The following is a 25,441-nucleotide window of genomic DNA, read 5'->3' on the forward strand; positions in this document are numbered from 1 at the left end:
GCCATGTTGGTAGAAATGTAAAACGAGAGAGAAGAACGCTTGGGGATGCTAATAGGTTCTCGTAATAGTGTCCTTTGCCAGGGAGAATGTGCTTTGGAGCCCAGTTAATAATTGTAGAATATATTTTGTTCCGGGGATCCGTTCCATGTCCGAGTGTAGGAGGCTGGTAAAAATGATGTGCAGCCTCTCCCCACTCTACCAGCCACCTTAATGCACAGATTTGGTGTGAGGAGTGGTGGATCCTAAGCTCTGCATGTGCCATACACTCCTAACTTAAACTGGCTGCTTGTTTCCAAATACAGTGCATTTGGTTTGATTCTTGTTTCTCAAATGGAAAACACAATTCTCAATTCAAATATTAGTCAGGATGAAGGAGGCCAGAGGGCACTACTGTGTCTTCTCACGATGCACCTTTCCCCTGGCTTATAAAAAGGGCCTCGTGTGTCAAAATGAACTTCGCCGGTTTAGGAAGCAAAACTCAAATAGGAAAAAAATAAATAAAATTATTGTAAATAAGAACATAAATTAATATTTGTAATTAATTGATTATCGAGGTAAGAGTTTCCACTCTTTTGACCGACCTATCTCCAACCCTAATTTGTATTTTACATGTTGTTTCAGGGAGAACGTGGGGCATGGGGAGAATAAGGGAACATTATCATAGTTTGCTGCTATGTTTTAAAAACACATTCTTTTCCAATAATAATTTTATTTATTTATTTCGGTGTGAAGGAGGTAATTGAAATGTGTATTCCTATCTTCACCGTAGTCCTTTTTTTCCTTCCCATTTTTGCTTATAGGACAACTTTATCAACCTGAGTTTCCTGCGTCTGTTCCGAGCCGCTCGTCTTATTAAACTCCTGCGGCAGGGCTACACTATCCGCATACTACTGTGGACCTTCGTCCAGTCCTTTAAGGTCAGTGTATATATGTACATAGCTTCTGTGGTGCCTTCTGTATCGGACAAGTTTTAAAGAGTCTTTAAGTCTCATTAGAAGATAATGACACTGGTTTCCATCTACACAGTAAATAGGAGAATAAGTTTCGGATAGATCTGTTGAGTTTTGGGTGTTTGTTGTATGGGTTTAATTTATGGGTGTTCTCTGGGTGTCAGTGGATCTTTGTACTGTCTAATATAAATTGGTAATCTCTGTATTTGATTTGAGAGTTTTCTGGGTCTCCCTCGATGTTCACTATTTGCTTTATTGCTGCATGTCAGGCGTTTGCTATGTCTCTTGATGCATTAATCCACTGTTCAGTTATGTGCTGTTTATCCAGGAATTTTGAAACTTGGTGTTTTCTGGATTTCATTGGATGATTAATCCATATGTTGTATCTTTGGGTTAGTTCGTAAATGGATATTTTCATAAATGATTTGTTCAGGGTAATTGCTCTATTATTTCTCTATTATTTAAAATATTTTCTGTCTTTTAGTATTTGGGGTCTATGCTGAGACTGTTTGGGCATTGGACGTGCACTGTATTATTCTGAACTTCGGATATGTGCTAGTTATTAAACATGTGTGACTACAGATGGAGTAGGTTTTGACAGTGTAAGTCACATGTATTGTAACAGAATGTCACAGCTTACAGACAATCACTTAAATACAACAGGTTTGATAACAATCTATCTAATAGTCTGATGACAGTCCATAAACTGGAGGAGATTACAGGCCGTGATCGACACATAGTAGGCCAGGGGTACAGAATGATAGAATACATACGGATATCAGTAGAAATCAGATCCAAACACATGAAATTAACTTTAAATTTTATTTTTATGTGAGAGGGCGCAATAGGGTTGGGATATAACAATAAGGATTGGTATCAGTATGTTATAATTTCACTTGCTAATAATTCAGCTCTTATTGGTCTATGTATAAACAGATGGTGTCCTTAAACTAATGTATTTAGACAGTAAATCAAAACAATTTATGAGTTACCAATAGCAGAGATAATGCAGCCTCAATATAAATATTAAGCAAAATGTGGTAACCAACCAATGTCCATATAGCAAACAAATCAAAATGGTTCGCAAACAAGTCTTGTTTATATAGTGCAAATTCATTCACCCAATAACAAATTGTTGGAAGTGGATGTCAGTAGTGTCCAGATATAAAGTTTGAGCAGGTGCTGCAATTCGTTCTTCTAATTCCCTCCTTCATATAATGCTCCTAATATCACTCGTTCATAACATGTGAAAAAAGGAGAGAATGGAAGCAGAATAGTGTAATAATGCTTAAAGCATTTAATATAAAACCTGAAGATTAAAAATAATAATTTTGTAGTGTACACATTCATATAAAGGTATCTTTCTCTGATAAGCCCCATTATCATGAAATTAGCTGACACTAATCTGTACACTAGGTACAAAGCTATAAAACTGAACCAACTATTGGGTACAGAAGGTGGAGGTTTACTCTGATTGGGCAGTCATTTAGAAACGGGTGACAGCAATATACCACTAATTGGTTACTGAGAGATCTTGCAATATCTAATAATGGTGAAAAACAAATAATCTTTACAATGCTCACGCCATAGTCACACCAGTTTTTTACACCATAAGCGTCCGTTTTCAAAACACACAGGAAAACAGGAACAATGCATTTGCATTATTACAATAGATATCTATGAAGTCCAGTACTTTCTCCTATATCGGAGTTGGCTGGCAAGTTTTAGCCTAGTGGGTGAGATCCAGCTCAGCAGCCTACTAGGAATATTTTAAAGAAGAAAAATGCAGGAAGCCCAGTCACCCGGCCCTGGGTAACTCACTATGGGACCGGCCAAGAGACAAACACCCTCCTGACCCCCAGCCGAGCCAGCCTCTGCCCCTGCAAAAATTTAAAAAGAGCCAACATATAAATATTGTTCTACAGGTTACTGTGAATCCAGGTATGAATAGTACTAGAATCAAACTACTGCCAAAGAGTCTCTATCCCAGGTTACTCCCCACCACTGGTGAAAATACCACATATAATGCTGATAGGTGTCCCTGTAGTGAGAGGATACCAGCGATGCTGGTTCATTTGCCCCAAAAACCCTTGCTCTGTTCTTATAAGCATGAGCAGTTTTCGGCCCATGCTCTTTGTGGCTTCATTGAGCACGTGCCAGCCCCCACTCACGCTCTCAAGAGCCTATGCATGCTCAGAAGACCAAAGCTGTGGCCTATAAACCAACATTCCCAGGCCTCCCCACCCTCCCTGGCAATTCAATGTTAAACCCCTGCTCCCTACAGGTCACCTTTATACAAATTTCAGAGTGACAATCCATTGACATCACTCAGTTTGTGCTCCACTCCACAATAAAAATGTCAGTTTCGCTGCTGCCAGGGACAGCCGCCTGACTCTTTCTGGCCTCAGGCGTCCCATTGCCTAGCAACAGGACGTACCTATCTCTGTTCCCCGGCCGCTTCTGTGTGTAGCTGTGTCCCCGTTGCTTAGCAGCGCGGACGCTCTGCAGTACTGTCGGCGGTCAGTGATGTCACTGACCGCCAGGAGATGGTTCCTTCCCCCAGCTCCAATCAGGTGTTCCCACCACTATATAGATTAATCTTGCAGATAATTAGGCTCACACCTGACTCCAGCATACCTGTTTCCTGCTATCTGCTCCATAGTGTTTCTGGTTTCACTCGGCTGTTCCATGACCTGGCGAACACCAGGTGCGTTAGACTCTGCGCCTCCCTGTACATTAGCGATAATAACGGCAGATAGCCTCCATCTCTTACTTGTTGTGACAGACATTGTGCCAGGGGATACACCCCCTCCAAATGCTGTGTCTTCTATAAGCCTTTTCTCCCATCTAACAAGTTTGAAGTGTTGCCGTTCCTCTGCATTGTCCTTGTTTTTACCCTGACAAGAGATGACAGGACTTTCCAATGCACAGAAATAATTCCAATAAAGATCTTTACCTTTCACTTGGTGCACAGTGATGAAGATATAATAACGCCCAGCCAAGGCAATACTGCTCTCTGTGCAGGTCCTCATGGTCACTCTTCAAACTCTGAATCTCTCATTATTTCCCTATTACCTCAAATTGATCAGGAGTCATTGAAGCATCGCTTGTGTTTCAGGTGCAGACTTTCACTGTGGTCTTGGCCTCAACACACATATTCTTTGCAGGCATTCAACAAGTGCTGCTCCCAACCGCCTTTGTTTGGCCAGATTCTCCTTCCAGTAACACATCACACATCCTTTGTAGCTTGAATGGCAAAGATCCCAAAGTAAACCATGGATTATATTATAGACTGTGAGCACTCCTCTCTTGGCATTTGATAATATTTCACTTTACATCCTGTTGGACAACCATAAGACAACCAATTATCAATTAACTTGTACCAAGTTCTTTTTAATGGTAGCTGGATATTATCCAACTTATACATTGTAGCCATTGTTAATCTATAATGATTCTAGGCAATGGAAAGATGTGTTTGTTGCATGTCTCTTAACTCCTGGACATTGGAGCAATTACCAGATATTTCTGGACACCTGTGCTTGATATTTGTTGACACTTGGCAAATTATGGATCTTCACAAAGGTAATGTAAGTGTTTAATTTCTTTTGGATATTTGATGGATCTGTGTGTTTTATGTACCGTCACTGGAAATGTGTTGATATTTAGTTTAATTTAGACTTGGGATATATGGATATTTTTCATATAAGTTGTTGGGAGTGTTGGTGTATTCTTCTCAAAAGAGCAAGATTGCATTTAGGTGCAAAATTAGCAACAAACCAAACACAAACTTTAATTACACCTAAAGGCCAGTTAGTTAATGTTCCCTATTGTGACTTGATGGTTTGCAGTGTCCATTTGTTTGACTGCTGTATATTCTGTGTGTTGTTGAATCTGCCTGGATGCTTTGTTACTGTGGGTAGAGCTTCAGGTGATTAGCGGATCTCTATGTCATGAGTCCTCCTGGATGATGGATGTTTGTTAGATCACTGTGCACCTGAGGCGGCTATTCTTATCTCGCTCCTCTCTCCCCACAGGCCCTTCCCTACGTCTGCCTCCTAATCGCTATGCTGTTCTTTATATACGCCATCATCGGGATGCAGGTGCGTTCTAGAATCAGTGCGTGTGTATACATATGTGCAGTTATATCATGTTGTATTCATGTATGTACATGTGTGTATGGATACTCATCATAGATTTGATGTTGTCTGTGTATCTATGCACCAGTGCATAATTACTTTTGGTTCATCAACTTATTTATGTAATTTTGTATACATATTTAGATAGAGATGTAGATACATACGTGTTTGTATATGTTCAGAACTGTATGTTCTCATTAAACATATATGTGCTAGTATAGCAGTATTATTTCCAGTCACATGTATATTTGCATCTCTTATTACCCTGCCTACCTGTTGACCACACTCACCCCTCCTATTGCAGGTGTTTGGCAACATTGCCCTGGATGAAGAAGATGAGGACACGGCTATAACCGAACACAATAACTTCCGCACATTTTTCCAAGCCCTCATGCTTCTTTTCCGGTGAGACTCTGTCTGTTAATACCTGGAGAATTATGCTGTCCACAAACTTTGCTCAGTTCAGTGGTCAGATCCCATAGGGGCCTGTCAGTGCAGTCATCAAATGATCTCTTTTCACCTGTGTGTGCAATCATCTGCTGCTTAGATATTCAAACGAGCAAATTACAGATACCAATGTTTGTGTGGCCAGCTGTATTATGACACTCACTAAATACAAAGTGAATTTGCTTCTTTGGGTGAATGAATATTAATGAAGATGTTTTAAAGCATCCACAATACACTTTTACATAACATAATATCTTAAATATTAAATATTCTTAGCAAATACAGTGCTTGCTCTTCAGAACCTACACCTACTGATTTAACTTCATATGTTTCATCAGAAGACGCCTCCATGTGAAGTTCAGCAGTCCCTGGTACCATAAAGATGTGTGGTGGGTGTAGTAACAGGGGGTGCAGCTGCTGGGGGGTGTTCACTGTCAAAGCTCCACATGTATATGAGTTTTTATTCACACTGAGGTGGTACATGGAGGCCTTTTCACAATTTTGCTATAGTGCCCACAGATGTCTGGTTACACCCCTAGTTGGCACACCACCTTCTTTACTTCATACTGATTAGGTGTGCCAGCATCTTGATGAGCACTTACAGAAGTACCGCTTCACGCTCTCCCTGCTCTCTGAGCCAAAACTTCTGAGTATCGACGGTCACATGACCACAACTCAGGGAGGGGAATTCAAACTTTCTCAGGTATTTAATCTTCACTGTAACACTCGGTTAGTGTCAGAGCAACATGTATGCTTCCTGGCTTCATTCTCTTGTGCTACTCTGTTCCTTGCCTGACTCCTGTGTACCAGTGCTGCCTGTTTGACTATTCTGGTTCTCCTGCATTCGTGTACCGACCCAGCTTGCTGACTAGCAGTAGCTGATCCTTGTGTACCAGACCCGGCTATTCTGACCTTGTACCTTGCCTCTGCTGCCCGATCGTGTACCGAACCTGGACCCCACTCACTCTGAGACCGTCTGCTGATTCTGTACCATGCCTACTGATTGTATACTAGATCCGGCTTGTCTGACTACGAGATTTCCTTTTCACTACCCACTTCTACTACTTCCCTAATCTCCGCTAGTGCTACATCTGGAGGCAGGACAGCGGACTGCGACCTGCAAACTCTCTGCAGCTAAGTCCATTCTGCCTTGCAGTGGTTCTTGGTGAATACTGGGGAGCTTGTTAGACTCCGCACCTCTGGTCAGCCAGCGCCAATTTAAATTATCATCAGATCCTGTAACCAGCGTTACAGTTTGATCTGACCATGGATGGATCTTGCGGATAATCCCTCTCCTAGGGATCTACTTGAACACCTTGTAGGAAGAGTGGAAAAATAAGAGGCTAATAAAGAACAGCTTCTGAAATTTCTCCAGGGTCTATCTGCCCGTATTAATACATTACACAATACCCTATGAGCATCCCGGTCTTCAGCATCTAAGCCAGAATCTACTCCAGCAGTTGCTACAACAGCCTCCCAATTGTGCATTCCCAATCCTCCTAAATTTGACGGGGGTTCCATGCTTTGCAGAGGGTTCTTAAATCAATGTTCAATACAAATTTGAACTCCTACCACGGAACTTCCCTTCCGAAAAGGCTAAGGTAGCCTATATAATATTGTTTCTTTCTGGTCAAACCTTGGCCTGGGCTTCATCCTTGTGGGAGAGGAATGACCCTTTGCTGCACAACTCTGCCACTTTCCTATCTACCTTTAAGAAGATTTTTGACGAAGCCGGTAGAGTTTCCAACATAGCTACTGGTATTTTGTGTCTAATTTCTGGAATTGGACTCCAGATGGACCCGGCCAAGGTAAAAGCTATTCTCGACTGGCCTCAACCCTCTGGCCTCAAGGCCACTCAATGTTTCCTGGGATTTTCCAACTATTACCGCCAGTTTATAAAAGGATACTCCTCCCTGGTAACACCCATGACAGCATTAACCCGTAAGACGGCCAATGCCAAGGTATGGTGTCCCGATGCCATTGGAGCTTTAAAAAAACTTTAGTCTCTCTTTTCATCAGCTCCCATTCTTCAACAACCTGATTGTCAATGCTCCTTCTTCATTGAAGTGGACGCGAAGTCTGTTGGCACTGCAGCCGTGTTGTCCCAACGGGATTCTTCCAAGAAACTTCATCCTTGCGGGTTCTTCTCTCGTCGCCTGTCACCTGCTGAGAAGAATTATGGAATAGGCGACAAGGAACTTCTTGCCATTGAGTTAGCTCTTTCCGAGTGGAGACATCTCCTAGAAGATGCCAAATTTCCAGTAACTATTTATACCGACCATAAAAATCTGCTTTATCTTCAATCAGCACAATGTTTATATTCACGCCAAGCAAGACTGTCCTTGTTCTTCTACCGTTTTGACATTAACACCACCTTCTATTCTGGATCTAAAAATCTGAAGGCAGATGCTCTCTTTTGCTCATTCGATCCAGCTGATTCGGAACCCCCTAAGGAGAATAAGCCTATCTTGGACCCAAGTATATTTTTGCTGTTACGCGCCTCGCAAATAGAAGACGTCCTCCAGGCAAGATCTTCATTTCCCTTCAACTTCATACCAAACTATTACGTTGGGCTCATCGTTCTCTCTTCTCCGGTCATGCGGGTACCCGGAAAACCTGGGAGTTACTTTCTTGGAAATATTGGTGGCCTTTCTTACGCAATGATGTTAAGGAAACTGTATTAGCATGTCCTGACTGCGCACAACACAAGACTTCTCGGAAGAAACCATAAGGTCATTTGATTCCTTTGCCAGTTCCTGATTATCCGTGGTCTCGAATATCTGTGGACTTCATCACTTACCTCCCTCCTTCCAGGTCTTGTACCGTTATCTGGGTCGTTACTGATCATTTCTCCAGAGCAGCTCACTTTATTCCTCTCAAAAATCTCCCTTAATCCTCTTCTTAGGCTGATATGTTCATCAAAGAAATTTTTCGCCTCCATGGCTGCCCTTTACACATTGTATATGATCGTGGTTCCCAGATTAGATACAGATTCTGGAAGAATTTTTTTGGCAAGTTGGGAATTAAATTTGATTGTTCATCTGCATACCATCCTCAGTCCAATGGATTGACTGAGAGAACCAAGAATTAGAGACATTTTTGAGGATGTATGTATCTGCCAACTAAGATAACTGAGTGGATCTACATCCATGGGCTAAATTTGTCCACAATATTCACTATCATGAGGCTATTTCTAATTCACCCTTCTTTGTGCTGTATCGGTGTCACCCCAGACTATCTACCTTATCACAAATTTTCTCCTCTGAGGTTCCTGCGGTAGATTCTCTTTTTTGCAACTTTTCCTACATCTGGGATCAAGTCAATGCTAACCTGGAGAGATTGGCTAATTGTTCTAAGGAGTCTTATAACAAGTAGAGAAGGGCAAGCTCTAGATTAGTTAGAGATAAAGTATGGTTGTCCACCCTAAACATCCGGTTGAAAGTTCCTAGTAAGAAACTAGCTTCAAAGTTTGGGCCTTTTGTGATCTCTGAAGTCGTTAACCCTGTGGTCTTCAGATTGAAACTTCCTTCTTCTCTGCGTATACCCAATGTCTTTCACATCTATCTTTTGAAACATTTGGTCACTAATTGATTTTCCACCTCTCCAAAACCCCTCCACCAATTGTGGATCCGGACCAACTGGAATATGAAGTTAAACAAATCTTGTATTCTCCTGTCTCCAGGGGGTCCTTACAATTTCTTGTGGACTGAAAGTGTTATGGTCCAGAGGAAGGTTCCTGGGCTAGAGCCTCCGATCTTCACGCTTCTCATCTCCTTAGACAATTTCATTGGAGATTTCCCAACAAGCCTTTTAAGAGTGTCCGGAGTCCACCCTTACGGCAGGGGGTACGGTTACAGACTTACCGCTCCACAATTCAGCGCCGGCTCTCTCTGCTGTCGGTGCCGCACTTCCGAGTATTGGCAATCACACAACTCAGGGCGGGGAATTCAAACTTGCTCAGGTATTTAATCTTCATTCTGACAATTGGTTAGTGTCAGAGCAACTTGTATGGTCATGGCTCCATTCTCTTTGTGAATTCCTTATGCTATTTGGTTCCTTGCCTGACTCCTGTGAACCAGTGCTGCCTGTTTGACTTTACTGGTTGCACTGCGTTCATGTACCGACCCGGATGTTGCTGACTCCTTGTGTACCAGACCCGGCTATTCTGACCTTGTACTCCGCCTCCTGATTTTGCCTCTGCTGCCCGATCGTGTATCGAACCTAGACCCCACTCACTCTGAGACCGTCTGCTGATTCTGTACCATGCCTACTGATTGTATACCAGATCCAGCTTGTCTGACTAGGAGATTTCCTTACCACTACCTACTTCTACTAACTGCCTAATCTCCGCTAGTGCTACATCTGGAGGCAGGCCAGCTCTTAGCAGCTAAGTCCATCCTGCCTTGTGGCGGTTCTTGGTGAATACCGTTGAGCTTGTTAGACTCCGCAACTCTGGTCGGCCAGCACCAATCTAGATTAGCATCAGATCCTATAACCATCGTTAAATGAGCCTATCGTGATGATGGAAAACGGGAGACATACTTGGTTCTAATGGTGCTAGTTGTACACTCAGGAAGGAGAGAAAGACACTTTATAGTAACTTTATGTTTTGAAGATTATCTATCTACCTATAACATGTCATTGGAATAGGGTTTTTTTTGCAAAATGAAAAATATATATGTAATATACATAACAATTACAAGTACACCCATCACCTACAAACAGAGGAGAAAATTGGTTTGTGCCTCAGTGGTGTTACTTGTTCATAGTGCATTGATAGGTTCAACATTTGTTCATTTAACATAATATCTTGCAAGGACCTTGTACTGGGCTGGGCTGGGAAAAAGATTGCACTAGCCGATAGGAGTAGTTTGGCAGAGCAAGGGTGTTGCTTACTAAATAGGAGCACCAGTACTCCCTGTTCTACCAACAAATGTAAAAAAAAAGTAATTAATATTATTGAAATGCGCCAAAAGGGTGGATAGGCCATATTTTTTAGGGGCACCGATTACCATTTTTATTTCACAAAAACATTTGAACTTTGCACCAGCTCTGAGCTAATGGAGAGGGCGATGTATTTTGCACCTTATAGTTGCACTTCAGCGTAGAAGCGGATGTTTAGGTGCACATTGCACAATGTAAACAAAGTTTCAAATGCTAAAAATGGCATGTGTAATAAAGACTGTACAGAATCAGTTTCTGCTGTACGAATCCAGCGCACTTCATAAGTGGGGTCCATTGTGCTTGGGTTACTAGTATTTAATCCTTATGCTAGGAGACTTTTCAGCAAGTCCAAATCCTCATATGGGAAGGACTTGGTTAGGGCTATGGGTGAATACAAAAACATGAATAGCAGACAACATGTGAGTTCTATCTTACATATGTCTACATATACACAGGGATGATCGGGGAGCATACATGTACAAATTCCTCACAGTGTTATTTTTTGCAGTGTGTAGTAAAAGTTTCCCCTGTGTTATCCTCAACATGCTTGAATTGTATGGCATATTACTGTCACTGGTAATGAATTTTAACAATGAAAAGCTGAAAATTTTTTGGAAAAAATACACTGTCACTGTCACTATACACTGGGACAGCATGATATATAAAACATATGACGCAAGTGAAAACACAGATATCCCAGGGTATCCAGTATGCTCTTTTAACTCTGTCATGTATCTTTCCTCCTGCAGAAGTGCCACGGGAGAAGCTTGGCATGAAATCATGTTGTCCTGTCTCGGTGGGAAACCCTGTGATGTTCTGTCCGGGGTCAAGGAAAAGGACTGTGGGAGCGAATTTGCTTATTTCTACTTTGTGTCTTTCATCTTCCTATGCTCATTCCTGGTGAGTGAGGAGCAGGGAGTGGAGAAACACTTGGGTGAGGGATATCTATGATTGTGTCAGAGATAGGTCGCACATGTGCAGAGTCAGTTTCCTTAGACAACGTAAGGGAGAGCACGAAGCCTGCCGGACAGTGATCTGAAGATCCCTCTACTGCGATGCTCTCCCCATAGTATAGAACAGCGAATGCCATCTTTGGATGGCCCAGACTACAGTCCCCATGGAAAATCATTAGGACTGTGGTATTTTGTAATAGTTAGCATAATGCAGGAGATATCTCTGATATTCTTCTTTGTTAGGTTTTTGTTAAATTGGTAGGATACCTAAATATGCCTAAACCATGCAGAAACAGCAGAAAATGCAGTTTTTCACATGGTTTAAGGCTTGATAGATAGACCCTTTGGAGAGGGAGGCAGAGAGATAGATGGAAACAGAGAGAGAGAAAGACTGAGAAATAGATATATATAGAGAGAAACAGAGAGAAAGAGAGTCAGAGAGGAGGTGGAGAGGGAGAGAGAGAAAGACAGACATACAAAGAGAAAAAGTGAGAGAGAGTAATTCACACAGAGAAAGAAAGACAGTGATGTGTAGAACAATTTAAAAAGAGAAGATTATTGAAGTAGAAGAAGGGCCCTTTACTAGAATTCAGCTGCACTAAATCATAGTAACCAATCAGACGCTCGCTTTTATTAACGCTCACTAGACAAATAGAAGCTAATTTCCAATTGGTTGTTGTGCTTTTAGGTGTGCAATAAAAATACACGGAGCGTTGTGTTTGTGCTTTATATGTGGGTGGATGTGTTTCACATAGCTTTTTTGACAATGTGATAGTTATAGAACGTCTACATTACAAATGTTAAGAAACATGTGTTTAACTAGTTTACTTATTATGGTCCATGTAAAACACCTGTTTGATGTAAAATACCTTTAGGGGTAACCTGTGGTAGATACTTGTACAACATATGTCATAGCTCTACTCCTTCTACAGATGTTAAACCTTTTTGTTGCTGTCATCATGGATAACTTTGAGTATCTGACCCGTGATTCATCCATTTTGGGTCCCCATCACCTGGATGAATATGTGCGAGTATGGGCAGAATATGACCCGGCTGCCTGGTAAGTCATTTCAATCTACCCTACCTAATATTAGACCTGTGAGAGAAGGGATATAATATAGGCAAGAGACTGGAATTAGTCAGCATGTCACCTTATAGACGGGGAAGAAGTAAGAAAACTCACAAATTACTCGCAGTACAAGAAGCAAGAGACAAGGGCAGATGAAGAATATCCCTATGGACATTGAATACGAACAAGATTCATCAAGCAGAAACAACAAAACAATAATAAATAACACTGACATGTCAAAGGGAAAGAGCTCAGTAAACTGGAGATAAAACAAGAGAAAATATTAATCAAATAATGTAAAAAGATGATGAGAAGGACAAAGCAGGAGGAATGAATAACAACAGTAATATTGAAATTGGCCAGTGGAAATCAGTAGTAAAAGAGCATGAGCCTGAAGCCAGCTAATGAGAAAAGAAACCATGGTTTGTAATTCTGAGAAAAAATTGAGAATTTGAGACTGAGGAAGAGCTACCATTCAACAACCAGAATGAAGAGGCTATTATATAACATAGATGATACTAAACACAAGATGACTAGATATGATAAACATAAATAGGGTATTTAGATGGTTCCATTCATTAGAACATGATTTAAGAGGAGTGGTGATGACAACTCTGGTACAGCGATTAAACTAAACCAAATATCTTCATAATGTTAATATATTCTAGCAGATGGTGAGTCGTTTCTCTCCTTTGTTGTGCTGATAGCATAGATAACTATGTTAGTTGTTGAGATCTTACTATAAAAGTGCCAAGACTGTAGCCACTGATTTGGATGAGCAAATAATCTTTACTTTCAGGAGCAATGTAATGCAGCGTGACTACACAGTTTTATCGTAGCAGTTCTATGTACGCCAAGGCTATGATCATCGAACTATGAAATACATCATATATTTTATACATTGATCACTTTTCAAATGCATTATGCATGCTCTTACATGTCACTTTAATATGTAAGGCAGACCTAATTAAGAGACAAGGGTCATTTGTCCTGTGTCTGATGAGGACAGGGTACCACCATGTGTTTGCTATCAGGCTTTGGAGCTCACTTGGCGTTCCACATAGGCTTCTACAATACAATGCATGTACATAGAACAAGATGCTTTCTGAAATCCAGAACGCAAATGGAACACTACCTCAACGGTAGCAAAACCACTTATATTCCAGTTGCTATAAGCCATTAGACTTATAGATAATAATAAGAGCCTAGGCAGCAAAGGCCCTACCAGAGCTACTAATCCCGCAATCTGGAAGGAAGGAAGATGAGGAGATCATCTATCACTAAGGAAGAGCTACAAATGTAAGAAACCTACATGTGGTCTCATTTATATCATGGGAAAACAAAGAAAAGCTGATAATTTTGTTATGCACAGCTGTCATGAGAAAACTTGATACAATTTAATTTGTGGGGCCCCATAAAGTGAACATTGCCCAGGACCCACTAAAGTCTTAAAGTGGATCTGCTAAGGATAACAGGGGATAGAGTTCCCACTCTCAGATATACAGCTGGAACATGATATTTCTGAGCTTGAATTGTTGACACGTTAACACGTGATAAGATGGGTTTGTTACTCATATAACAACAGATGACCCTTTCCCACTCTTTAGTTACTCATTGTGTATGTTCCATTGCGCATAAGCAGATAACGTCCCTCTTTGCATACCAGTTGTTTTGTACTTTTGACTGACTGGATGTAGTCTATATGGTGGCCTGCATTGTTTGTGCTACTCTCCAATTGATAGCAGTTCCTGATTGCCTGACCAATGTCACTTGGGTATTTTCTGGTTGTTAAACTATTTTGTGATAATCCTAGATACTGCAAGCATTGGAGACTGGAAGCAGACTTTTATATGTCTGTAGAAACCGGTATATATCTGCTGTTAATTCATATGTGTAAAGCCTACAGGAGCTGCTCTATGCTGACACACTAACTGTTTCAAAACCTTATAACATTCATAGACGATAAGCGTAGATCCTAACAGATCAAAAAAAAATCTGGTGAAATCCAGGCCAATTGAAATTAATGTAAAAAGCTTGAGTCTATAACATGCGAACTGTAGTAAGCTGAAGTTGACGTTTCAAAGCAGCGTTTTCCCCACCAGATGAAAACCACTCAGACAAATCATCTTCTTGAATGTTTCTGAGCATTTGTATGACCAAAACTGTTCTAATAAATCAGAAGCCGTTATTGTACAGCAGAAGACATCAAAAGAACAATGTTCTAGTAAAGCTGCAATATAGACTTTTTTTGGGCACAAGAACGTTTCTATATCTTGGACATAATGGCTGGGATGATAGTTAACACTGACACAAAGTGGAACTCAGAGTCTAATGTCAGAAATAATGATCTGACAAGAGCACGGATCAGCAGAATGGAACCATTCCCAAGACATCTCCAGCCTTAAGAGGAAGAGTTTAACCAACGTACACTGGAGATTTACACCGTCTTCCATATCAGTAACAATAACTAACCACTATTTTCATTTCATGAATTCAGGTTCTGTTTTCTTTGTGTATTTATATACTTTTCTCCCGTTCATCCTCTTCACATATGTATATTTTTATTATATGTGTGTTTTGTCTTTTCTTTATTCCATTGTAGTTTATATTTTTTGGACCAATATAACTTTTTGTACCAACACTTATTTCTACACAGTATAATTGTTTAGCTATGTTTACTAGTTTTTATGTACGTATGTTGTGGTTGAATTCTCAAACTTATTATAGAGGACCAAAGGTAAAATTGCTTCAAAATAACACTTTTGGATTTAGCAGGATAATGTAAACATCTGCAAAAGTGTTTATTGAAAGGTGTTTAATGAGGAATAGATCAGTACGCCCTTTGCTTAAAATGTGAATACGTATTTATTGTTTACTCTTATGGTTTATTTTTCTCTAATCAACATTTTTCAGTTCTCCAAGAATCATGTTTTCTCCATTTACTTATCTCTTCCTCTCCTCCTCATCTTCTCTTTCCACCTCTACTGCCATAAGCCAAACTTGTGAAGTGTAGTGACTGAACATTGCTGAACAGCTAGGGTAGAATATTCTTTAGATTGGATACTACATGTTTACAAACCTTAAAATGTAATATATATATATATATATATATATTTATATTTATTTATTTTTTTCTTTTATTTCATTGCTTTCTGATTATTCTATAATAAACATATAATATAGAAAGTGTGGTACCCTGAAAATAATATCATGATTTTGAAATGAGACACCTCAGCAATGTATCCACAATTTCGCCAGTAAGAACAATTCTTTCATATATGTCTGAGTAACTCATAATACTACTCTTGACAACAGACAAGTTTGAGACTTTAACCATCACATAACATCTTCATGTGTTTTCTATATCATGCAGGATCACAGCACTGCATCCAAGAGCATATGATTAAAGGGAGGGTCACCTCTGAAAGCTTCACACCCTCTTAACTAACTCCCCTTCTGTTCTTATTTCAGCGGGCGTATTCATTATAAGGACATGTACAGTTTGTTACGGGTTATATCCCCACCGCTGGGTTTGGGGAAGAAATGCCCCCACAGGGTGGCCTGCAAGGTTTGGAAAACCCTTTCAAAAAAAATAAAAAACACAGAACGAACTTCCACAACCCTTACCCCATATACCCGTCCTTCCTTCTCTCACCCCTGGATAATATTCCTTTTCTCCCCTCCTTCAAAACTAGCCCGTTATCCCCTGCAAGAGTTTCAGCGGAATGCGCGTTGCTTTCACCCACCTAATTTAATATATATATACCATATATATATTTGTCTACGGAGCTGTATTCAGCTGTGTACACATTGTGCATCCTCTCTCTTTGGCTGCCAGGGGACTAATGGTTCATCCCATGGCAGCTAAATTGTATATAGATTTCGGAAGAAGCATGGGCTTGCTGGGTTTTCTGGGGGGGAAGGGGGGGTGGGTCTGGGCACAGATAATGTATTTTTGGGAGAGGGAGCCTGCTTTTAAAAAGGAAGAAATGCTTGATGAAGGGGGAGGGTGCGGAGGAGTCTCAGGGGGGCTCCATTAACCATCCTGGATCTCCTTCCACATTCCATAAACCTCGCTCCCACACACCCCTTTTACCACCACCACTAAAAACATCTTCCTCCCTATTCCCAAATTCCTTTCCCAATTCATACTGGCAGGACAAGGCATAATTTTTCCTAACACCTGTACTGGAGAGAGGTTGTAAAACGAGAATTCTCCACCTGCCAATGTTGTCCTATACAAATACTGGTTTCTGTAAACTAATCAATGTCATTCCTGATCCTGGTTCTCCGTCATAGTCCAACATGCCCATGTATAATCTACTGTGGGGAGACCTAAAGAAATTCTTCCCAACCCTGTAATGTTTGATCTAGGTGTTACTGTTTTGGGTTCACATGGATGTAAGGTTACAGTTCCTGGTGTGGGTGATTTATCTGCGTCGCCTCCTCAGGTAGTGACATAAGTTGATCTAATTTCTTTTCACTCCTTTTCTCTCCATGTTCCTCCAAATCCTCCCCCTCCCCCCCTTTCCTCATTATGTCCTGGGATATATTCTCTCATATTTATCTTCCTCTCACTTTTTCTTCCTCTTTCTCCTTTTCTGTATTCAATCTATTCCTCTTCTCATTCCCCTCCTCTTTCCTATTCCAATTCATTTTTCCTGGCATCCTGTTATCCATAACTTTTTTTTGAATGTAATGTATTTCTGAATAATGTATCCATTGCACTGCATGTACTTCTCTTATCTTCTTTTCATTTATTGACTTTGTTTCTGATTCTTTCCGGTTCCTTACCACCCATTTTTGGTCACATATGTTTACCTGGTCGATACTTTTTTCCTTGTTAATATTTTCCCTTCTCCGTACCTTCTTCTGCTTCTTTCACTTGTTCCATCTGCTGTCTATGGTCCACTCTTGCTATCTCTCCCCCTCCACCATGCCATGTGTTTTATATCTGCCCTTGCCTCGCCACCCGTTTGATCACCAAACAACATTTACATTTCCTGTCATTTCCCACTCCTTTTCTGCCACATGACATCTACCTCCTTTCCATGGCTCTGTGGCTCCTCTCTCTGTTCCCAGGGGCCGCATGAAATATACAGACTTGTATGAGATGCTCAGACTTATCTCGCCTCCCTTGGGTCTGGGGAAGAAATGCCCTGCTCGAGTTGCTTATAAGGTAGATCCCTTCCACTTCCCCTACCATGACTCTTACCCCTTTCCTAGTCCGTTCGTGGGTCCCATATTGTATCCTGCCAGCTAGAGGTAACTTAACACTACTGCTCTGCATTATTGTGCTTTTATCAGCAGAAGGGTTAAGAAATACCCAAAAAGAGATCCTTAATGCCAGGACCCTCTTGTAACTGGAAGCCTCTGTACGGCATTTTGTCTTTTGATGTTATTTTTGGTATTTTGACGTGGAGCTGTGCCGTCAGTGTGTGCGTGTGTGTCTTTGACATGTTCTGTATGTTGGTTGACAATGACATTAATCTCATTCCTAATGGAAGGAGAGGAACTTGGCTAACAATTACTTTCTTGATAAATAATGTCTGCTTGTGAATGACAGGTAATGTGTAAATAAGAATTAGAGAATAAATGTGTCGATATCCTTACACTTGGAAAAAAGGCTACGACTTAAGTTGTTGTGTCTTTCTGATGACTGTAATATTTGATAGAATAAAAATGTGTGCTTTTAAAAAGCATTTATCAACATGGGACTAAAATTCTATATTAAACATTATAAAACTATGCTGACTTCACCGCAGTTTTGTACATATGTGCTGTGCTTGGTGGTATGTTTTATAGAAGACATGATAAATACTTGTTGGTTATCTAGTTCCACATAGCATGTTTTACTCTGATATATATTGTAGGATGACCTATAATCCTGTAGGATGATTTGTTATCTCTAGTAAACTAGCAACACATATTTACAGTTGGCCCTACTGCCTGATTGTCAAATGGCTGGATCTGTATTCAATTTGGCAACACACGAGATCAAATTGGAAAGATACACACACACACACACCAATACCAATGGCGGTAACTGACAGACAGGATTTTCACAATAGATTTAATGATATCTGGACAAATTTAAATTGTATTTAGAGACCTATAATGGTCAGTGGAGTCCCAGACACCTGGCGATTTGGGAAGGTTTAGCCTATAGGCCAGAATGGCAAAGAAAATTGGCACATGTGTTAGCCGATCCAGTTACATGAAATAATGCTCTGTAGTTACATGACTGGATACTTGTTTTCAATACATTATGGGATGTCCTGTACATCTGCAGTTTCTATTTAGCATACCCTGTAGATCTCTAGTAAAATGACAGGGTGGTCTGTTGGTGACTAGTTACATAGCAGGATGGTCTTACGATCTCTAGTTAAATGGCAGGGTGGTCTCTAGTTACATGGCAGGATGGTGTATAAGTCACAAGTTACATGGTAGGATGATGTGTAGTTCTGTAGTTACATGGCAGGGTGGTCTGTAGGTCTCTAGTTACATAGCTGATTGGTCTGTAGATCTCTATTTAAATTGTGGGGTGGTCTGTAGTTACATGGTCTGTAGGTCTCTAGTTACATAGCTGATTGGTCTGTAGATCTCTATTTAAATTGTGGGGTGGTCTGTAGTTACATGGTCTGTAGGTCTCTAGTTAACATAGCAGGGTGGTCTGTTGGTCACTAGTTATATGACAGGAAGGTCATTAGTTACATGGTAGGATGGTGTGTAGTTCTGTAGTTACATGGCAGGATGGTATGTAGGTCACTAGTTACATGGTAGGATGGTGTGCAGTTCTGTAATTACATGGCAGGATGGTAGGATGATGGCAGGATGGTATGTAGGTCACTAGTTACATGGTAGGATGGTGTGTAGTTCTGTAGTTACATGGTAGGATAATGTGTAGTTCTGTAGTTACATGGCAGAATGGTCTGTAGGTCACTAGTTACATGGCAGGGTGGTGTGTAGGTCACTAGTTACATTGCAGAGTGATCTGTAGGCCACTAATCACATGGTAGGATGGTCTGTATGTCACTATTTATATGGCATAGTGGTCTCTATGTCACTACTTACATGGCAGGATGGTCTGTACGTCATTAGTTACACGGCAGGGTGGTCTGCATTGCTCTTGTTATATAATAGGATTGTCGCTAGTTACTTGGCAGTATAGTGTGTAGATAGCCTGTAGATCCTTAGTTATATGCAGGATGGGCTGAATGTATCTAGTTACATTGCAGTAAGATCTGTAGATCTTTAGTTATATGGCAGGATGGTGTGTAGGTCACTAATTACATGACAAGATGGTCTATTGTTGTCTAGCTATATGGTATGATGATCTCTAGGTCACCAGTTACATGGCTGAATGGTGTATTAGTCTCTAGTTACGTGGGAGGTTGGTCTGTAGGTCTCCATATCCAGTACATGGTAATATATATATAAGATGATAGATAGATAGATAGATAGATAGATAGATAGATAGATAGATAGATAGATAAATAGATAGATATTTGAAAAGTTGTACAGCAGTATAATGTTCAAATTAATAGGAGACACAATATCTTATGGACAAAGGTCTATTGTGGCAGTGACACAGGGTGACGTAGCATAGAGCAGTTGTAGTTTTATCCTCCTGTATGACATACAGATGAATCTTTCTTTTCCTGTCTCTGCATTCCTTATTCTTTTATTCTGCCTTTATGTATCTCCCTCTCTTATCTCTCACTATGGTAAGTGTACAATGCATTGGAAGGATGATGAAGGCCTGACCTAACCCATGTCCCTTCCTGCTTGACAAATGTCCTGTGCGAATAGATTAAGAAAATTATTGGCAACTATGAATTAATACGAGCTGTGCTTACAAAATCCAATTACAAAACACTGGGTGGGGGGAGCATCTATACTACAAAGAAAAAAGGTTAGTTGTCCTTAGCAACAAAGCAGATATTTGCTTTCATTTTGTAAACTGCACCACAAAGTGAGTGGTAGATATGACCAAAACTACCTTTTTCCTTTGTAATACATTTTATAAATCCCCCATTATCTCACAACTAGATTTTTCCTGTAGCATCTATGCTTTTTTTTAGCTGCCCTATCCTTTTATCTGTATTTACATAATCTGCATAAATGCTGTCATTATTATTGTTGTTGTTAAAATGTAATTTCTAACACCTACTCCCTACTTTTAAATTTCACAAACCCATAACTGCTGTATCTACTTTACAGTGTACTATTACACAGTCTCCACCCTAAAATTGTTCTATATCTATGTTACATTGTAAAATTACACAATCCTCACCCTATAACTGTTCTGTGTCTATGTTACAGTGTACTATAACACAGTCCTCACCCTATAACTGTTCTGTGTCTATGTTACAGTGTACTATAACACAGTCCTCACCCTATATCTGTTCTGTGTCTATGTTACAGTGTACTATAACACAGTCCTCACCCTATATCTGTTCTGTGTCTATGTTACAGTGTACTACACAGTCCTCACTGTAAAACTGTCTTGTATCTTACAGTGTACAGTTACATAATCCTCACCCTATAACTGTCCTGTGCTATGTTACAGTGTATCAGATGCGCACGCAGGGGGGGTTTCTGAGTCTTCAGAAACCCCTCCCCTCCGCTAAAGAAGTGCCCCTACATAGCGGCACTGTAATATATAGCAGCTGCGGCGCTGTCAAAGAAGCGTCCGCGGCGTTGCTGTATTGTATACTGCTGTATAGTACAGTACAGTACAGTGGGTGGGGGGGGGGGAACTCCCCCTTGAAAACCCTGCGTGCGCCCCTGTGTATGATTACACAATCCCCACCCTATAACTGTCCTGTGCCATTTTACAGTGTATAATTACACAATCCTCGCCCTATAACTGTTCTGTGTTTATGTTACAGTGTACTACTACACAATGCTCATCCTATACCTGTTCTGTGTTTATGTTACAGTGTATGATTACACTATCCTCACCCTATAACTGTTCTGTGTCTATGTTACAGTGTATTATTACACAGTCCTTACTGTATAACTGTCTTGTATCTTACAGTGTACTATTACACAATCATCACCCTATAACTGTCCTGTACTATGTTACAGTGTATGATTACACAATTCTCACCCTATAACTGTTCAGTATGTATGTTACAGTGTACTATTACACAGTCCTCACTGTATAACTGTCTTGTATCTTACAGTGTACTATTACACAATCATCACCCTATAACTGTCCTGTACTATGCTACAGTGTATGATTACACAATCCTCACCCTATAACTGTCCTGTACTATGCTACAGTGTATGATTACACAATCCTCACCCTATAACTTTCCTGTATCCACATTATATCTGTAATAATAATATTGTGATATATGTAATATCACACAATCCTCAGTCTATACCTGTCCTTTATCAGTGATCTGTTGCACATTCCCGTATACCTGCATCTCTCTATCACACAATCTTTACCATGTTAAACTCATCTGATCTGTGAAATTACACCTAAACAAACACTATAATCAGCGATTACCTACTGCTGATTTCTCATACTACCATCACTAGTAGCATCACAGGTCATAGTAAATAAAACAAGCCATGTACTTGAATATTTCAATAATTATGTTATAATTTGAAGAAGGATCTGATGCAAATGGGCTAGTAGCAAGAACGTTGTCTTGTATTGAGAATTATGTACAGAAAATAGCTCCAGTGCAACACTCCTTCCTTTCTCAAAGCCAGCAATTTCCCAAGCACAAAATCCATGTAAAATATTCACTTTCCCTAAGGGATGCGAATACCGGGCTTTAAGGACAGCACGTGGACCAGAAAATTGCTTTCCTTTGTGGTATGTTAGAATAAGGGGACACCACCAGTTTAGTCACCATATTGGTACATGCATGATTAACTGGAAGCCACAAAGTGTTTATTATATTAAAACTCATTCTACTTGATAAATACAAACCAATATGGTATATAGCTATTATTTATTTATTTAAATTAATATGGTACGTTATGTAGAAAAAACACTTTTGTCCCTCAGCATAATTTATTTACTAAATAAATAAATCCTCACAGAAGTACACCCATCTCATTATGTTCATTAAACAATGAAGGACTGTGCTATTGAGTGTAATGATCCAATACTTGTGGATACCTCTCTTCTCCTCTTGTTACGAACTATGAGTAATCAATTTTCATAAATCCCATTATATTCCAATTGCTGTTGTGTTTATATCTAGAATATTCACAGATAATATTAATGTTTGTGCCTAATAAATCATGTTTTTGTTTTCTCTATACCTTACATTGGTAGGATGTATAGTTTTCCAATATAAAGCCTTTTATACTGTCAAGGTACATAGATATTAAAAAATACCATTGAAGAAGAGGTTTATTTTTATTATGCACTAGCTTAACTATAAAGGTAGTCCTGTTTCTTTAATGAATTACCACACATTACGTTGTCCATAGTTTACTTTGTTGACAAAAGATTTATCATCTGAGCTATGGTACTGACGTTTTTTCTCTACATAATTTTAATAAATAGGTGATATTCTATTTGTGTCCTTTTGCACTAATCCTTACCCTAAACTAGCTGAATAACCCTAAAGTAAAGATGTGGTCAATGGAAACTTGCTTTGTAGTAAAGATATGATAGAAAACTACATGTAACCATACTTTATCAGATCTTTACTATAGAACCCAAATCCTATAACAATCTCCTGTCACATCTTTCTGTCTAAAACAGCACGGAATCTATAAGTATACTGTATTCATTTCATCAGACATTCACATCTTATAAATATCCTGTTTACCATGCCTGCTCTACCTATAGCTAAGTTTTGTCTATCAGAGATGGGTCAATCCACATCAAATCAACACAATTTTAGAAAAAAATCTACCTTACATTCTCTAATTTCAATTAAATTTGGTATAATAAATGCTGCCATGGGTGGAAAGAAACCCCCTGAATCTTAGATATGTGCACTGATTTTGCAGTTATATGCCTTTAAAACTGCACTTTTTTAACGAAAAAAATAGCTTTTAACATTTTTTTAAATTGCATTTGTAGCTCACCTGATAGAGCTAGAGAGTTGGGCAAGGTCTCATTTAAACCTCTTTTTATGGGCTTTCAATACAAATTAAAAATGTAAAATTTTCAAACTCAAAATTTTGATTTTCTCAAAAAAACATATTTTTACATTTTGAAAATATCTTAAAAATTGTTCATACTGCTGTTAATAAATCTCCAAAGTTTGGGATGGGATCATCTGCTACACGAGCTTTCACTTTGGACTGTTTGTTAAAATAATGTAAATGGAAACTATCTAGGCCTGTTCATTACTTTTAATTTATCTCCTAAAACAATCCCTTTGACGGATATTATGTACAATGACACAGTATATTAATATTATAATATTTAAAACATTTGAGATAATTTTATGTCTCATATATCATAAAAAAAGCTTAATACTGATCATTATCACTTGGTGCTGCTGCTCTGGATGGATGGTGCTACTTGATGGGTTGGAACTGGCTGAAGGCTTCATTTGTTTTTAGTATTTCCATTTCAGAAAGGGTGTACATTCCACCTGTTGGAGTTCACGGATTCACCTTACACAGAACATCTACCATAGTAATCTATCAAACATCCGTCCCCCTGGGTATGATGATAATGCTGATGGCCCAGCTGAATGGAGGAATGTCGCTTTCACTTCATCTATGTTTTCATCTTTCTCCAGAATAAATGCGAGCCACCATTTATTGTCAACGACAGCAGTTACATACCCTCTGGTGTCAGCAAGTGGGAGCTGATACTACATTATCTTGAGGAACTGAACAATGACCCTCTTGCTCTTTTCGAAGTGTCCTAACTTGTTTTCTGCAGTTTGCACAAACTTTTGCAATTTGTGGCATTTCAAAAAATTATTTATATATCCATTCTGAAACAGTTCACCAATTTAAACACCATCCACTGCAAACACTGCTCTAAACCAATTTAAACACCAAACCAGGCTCGGACTGGGCTGCCGGGGAGTCGGGTAAATAATTCCCATGAGACTCTGCTGAGGTGTGAGAGGAGCATGTGCTGAGCTCTGATTGGACGAGCCCAGCACATGCTCCTCTGACCCGTGGAGTTCAGCAGCAGCCTCATGGGCTGTGCCTTCATTTCTCTGCCTGGCCGGGTAACTGAGGCTTCCTCTTGTGAGTACAGTGTTGCTGCCAGTCTGATGGGTCTCTCCCTCCCAGCGCCCCTTCTCCAAGTTGCTGTTCCTCCCTGCTTCCAGCACACATACTCCCTGTCTGATATTCCACTGAGCTTTTTCAAATATGACACAAATGGTCCAGGATCAGGCTAGGTATGGGTGGCCTTAAATTAGTGACCAAGGAGCTTTTCTTCACTAATTAAAGCCCATCCAAATCTAACCTGACCATTTGTAGTGGTCCAGGGAAATGTAAAAGGCGGACCTATCTTGAAGCGTCTTTCCACATAAAGTATCTTTCCACTTAAGTTTCCACGCCTGCGCAGAAGTAAGAGCAGGCGCTGTCTATAAAATAACGTCCCCAAACACACCTGGAGAGGAACGTGCATTCGTCTAATGAAGTGAACTTGAAAAAATATTGTTTTGTTGATTTTCAATGCAAGATCTGTAGCGCCTCAATATATACAATTTTCATGAATCACTCAAAACTGAAAGCTCTTGTAGCAGATGATTCCATCATGATCCCGAAATAAAACTTTGGTTATTTCTTAACAACAGTATAAACAATTATTGAGATGTTTTTCAAAAATTAAACAATATGGCTTTTTGAGAAAATCAAAATGTTGATGTTGAAAATTTTACATCTTTTATTTTGATTGAAACATACCGCTGTGTTATCTTTCATATGGAAGCCCACAAAAAGAGGTTTAAAAGGAGACCTTGCCAAACTCTCTAGCTCAATCAG

At 39.8% G+C, this 25,441-nt stretch overlaps 1 protein-coding gene across 7 annotated transcripts in view; it reads left to right on the forward strand.

Annotated features, from left to right (window-relative positions):
• Nucleotides 1-25,441, forward strand: part of CACNA1A (calcium voltage-gated channel subunit alpha1 A) — a 165,399-nt gene that overhangs the window by 99,795 nt on the left and 40,163 nt on the right. For 5 of the 7 annotated variants that reach the window (XM_075206614.1, XM_075206610.1, XM_075206615.1 and 2 more), the window contains exons 31-36: nucleotides 801-917; nucleotides 4,985-5,050; nucleotides 5,391-5,491; nucleotides 11,227-11,377; nucleotides 12,363-12,490; nucleotides 15,971-16,067. In XM_075206614.1, the coding sequence (XP_075062715.1) occupies nucleotides 801-917; nucleotides 4,985-5,050; nucleotides 5,391-5,491; nucleotides 11,227-11,377; nucleotides 12,363-12,490; nucleotides 15,971-16,067 (660 nt within the window). Of the gene's footprint in view, nucleotides 1-800; nucleotides 918-4,984; nucleotides 5,051-5,390; nucleotides 5,492-11,226; nucleotides 11,378-12,362; nucleotides 12,491-15,970; nucleotides 16,068-17,581; nucleotides 17,679-25,441 lie in introns of all 7 variants that reach the window. The other 2 variants (XM_075206613.1, XM_075206611.1) reach the window with 1 other exon arrangement.

Source organism: Mixophyes fleayi, chromosome 4, assembly GCF_038048845.1.
Source record: "Mixophyes fleayi isolate aMixFle1 chromosome 4, aMixFle1.hap1, whole genome shotgun sequence".
Classification (NCBI taxonomy): Eukaryota; Metazoa; Chordata; class Amphibia; order Anura; family Limnodynastidae; genus Mixophyes; species Mixophyes fleayi.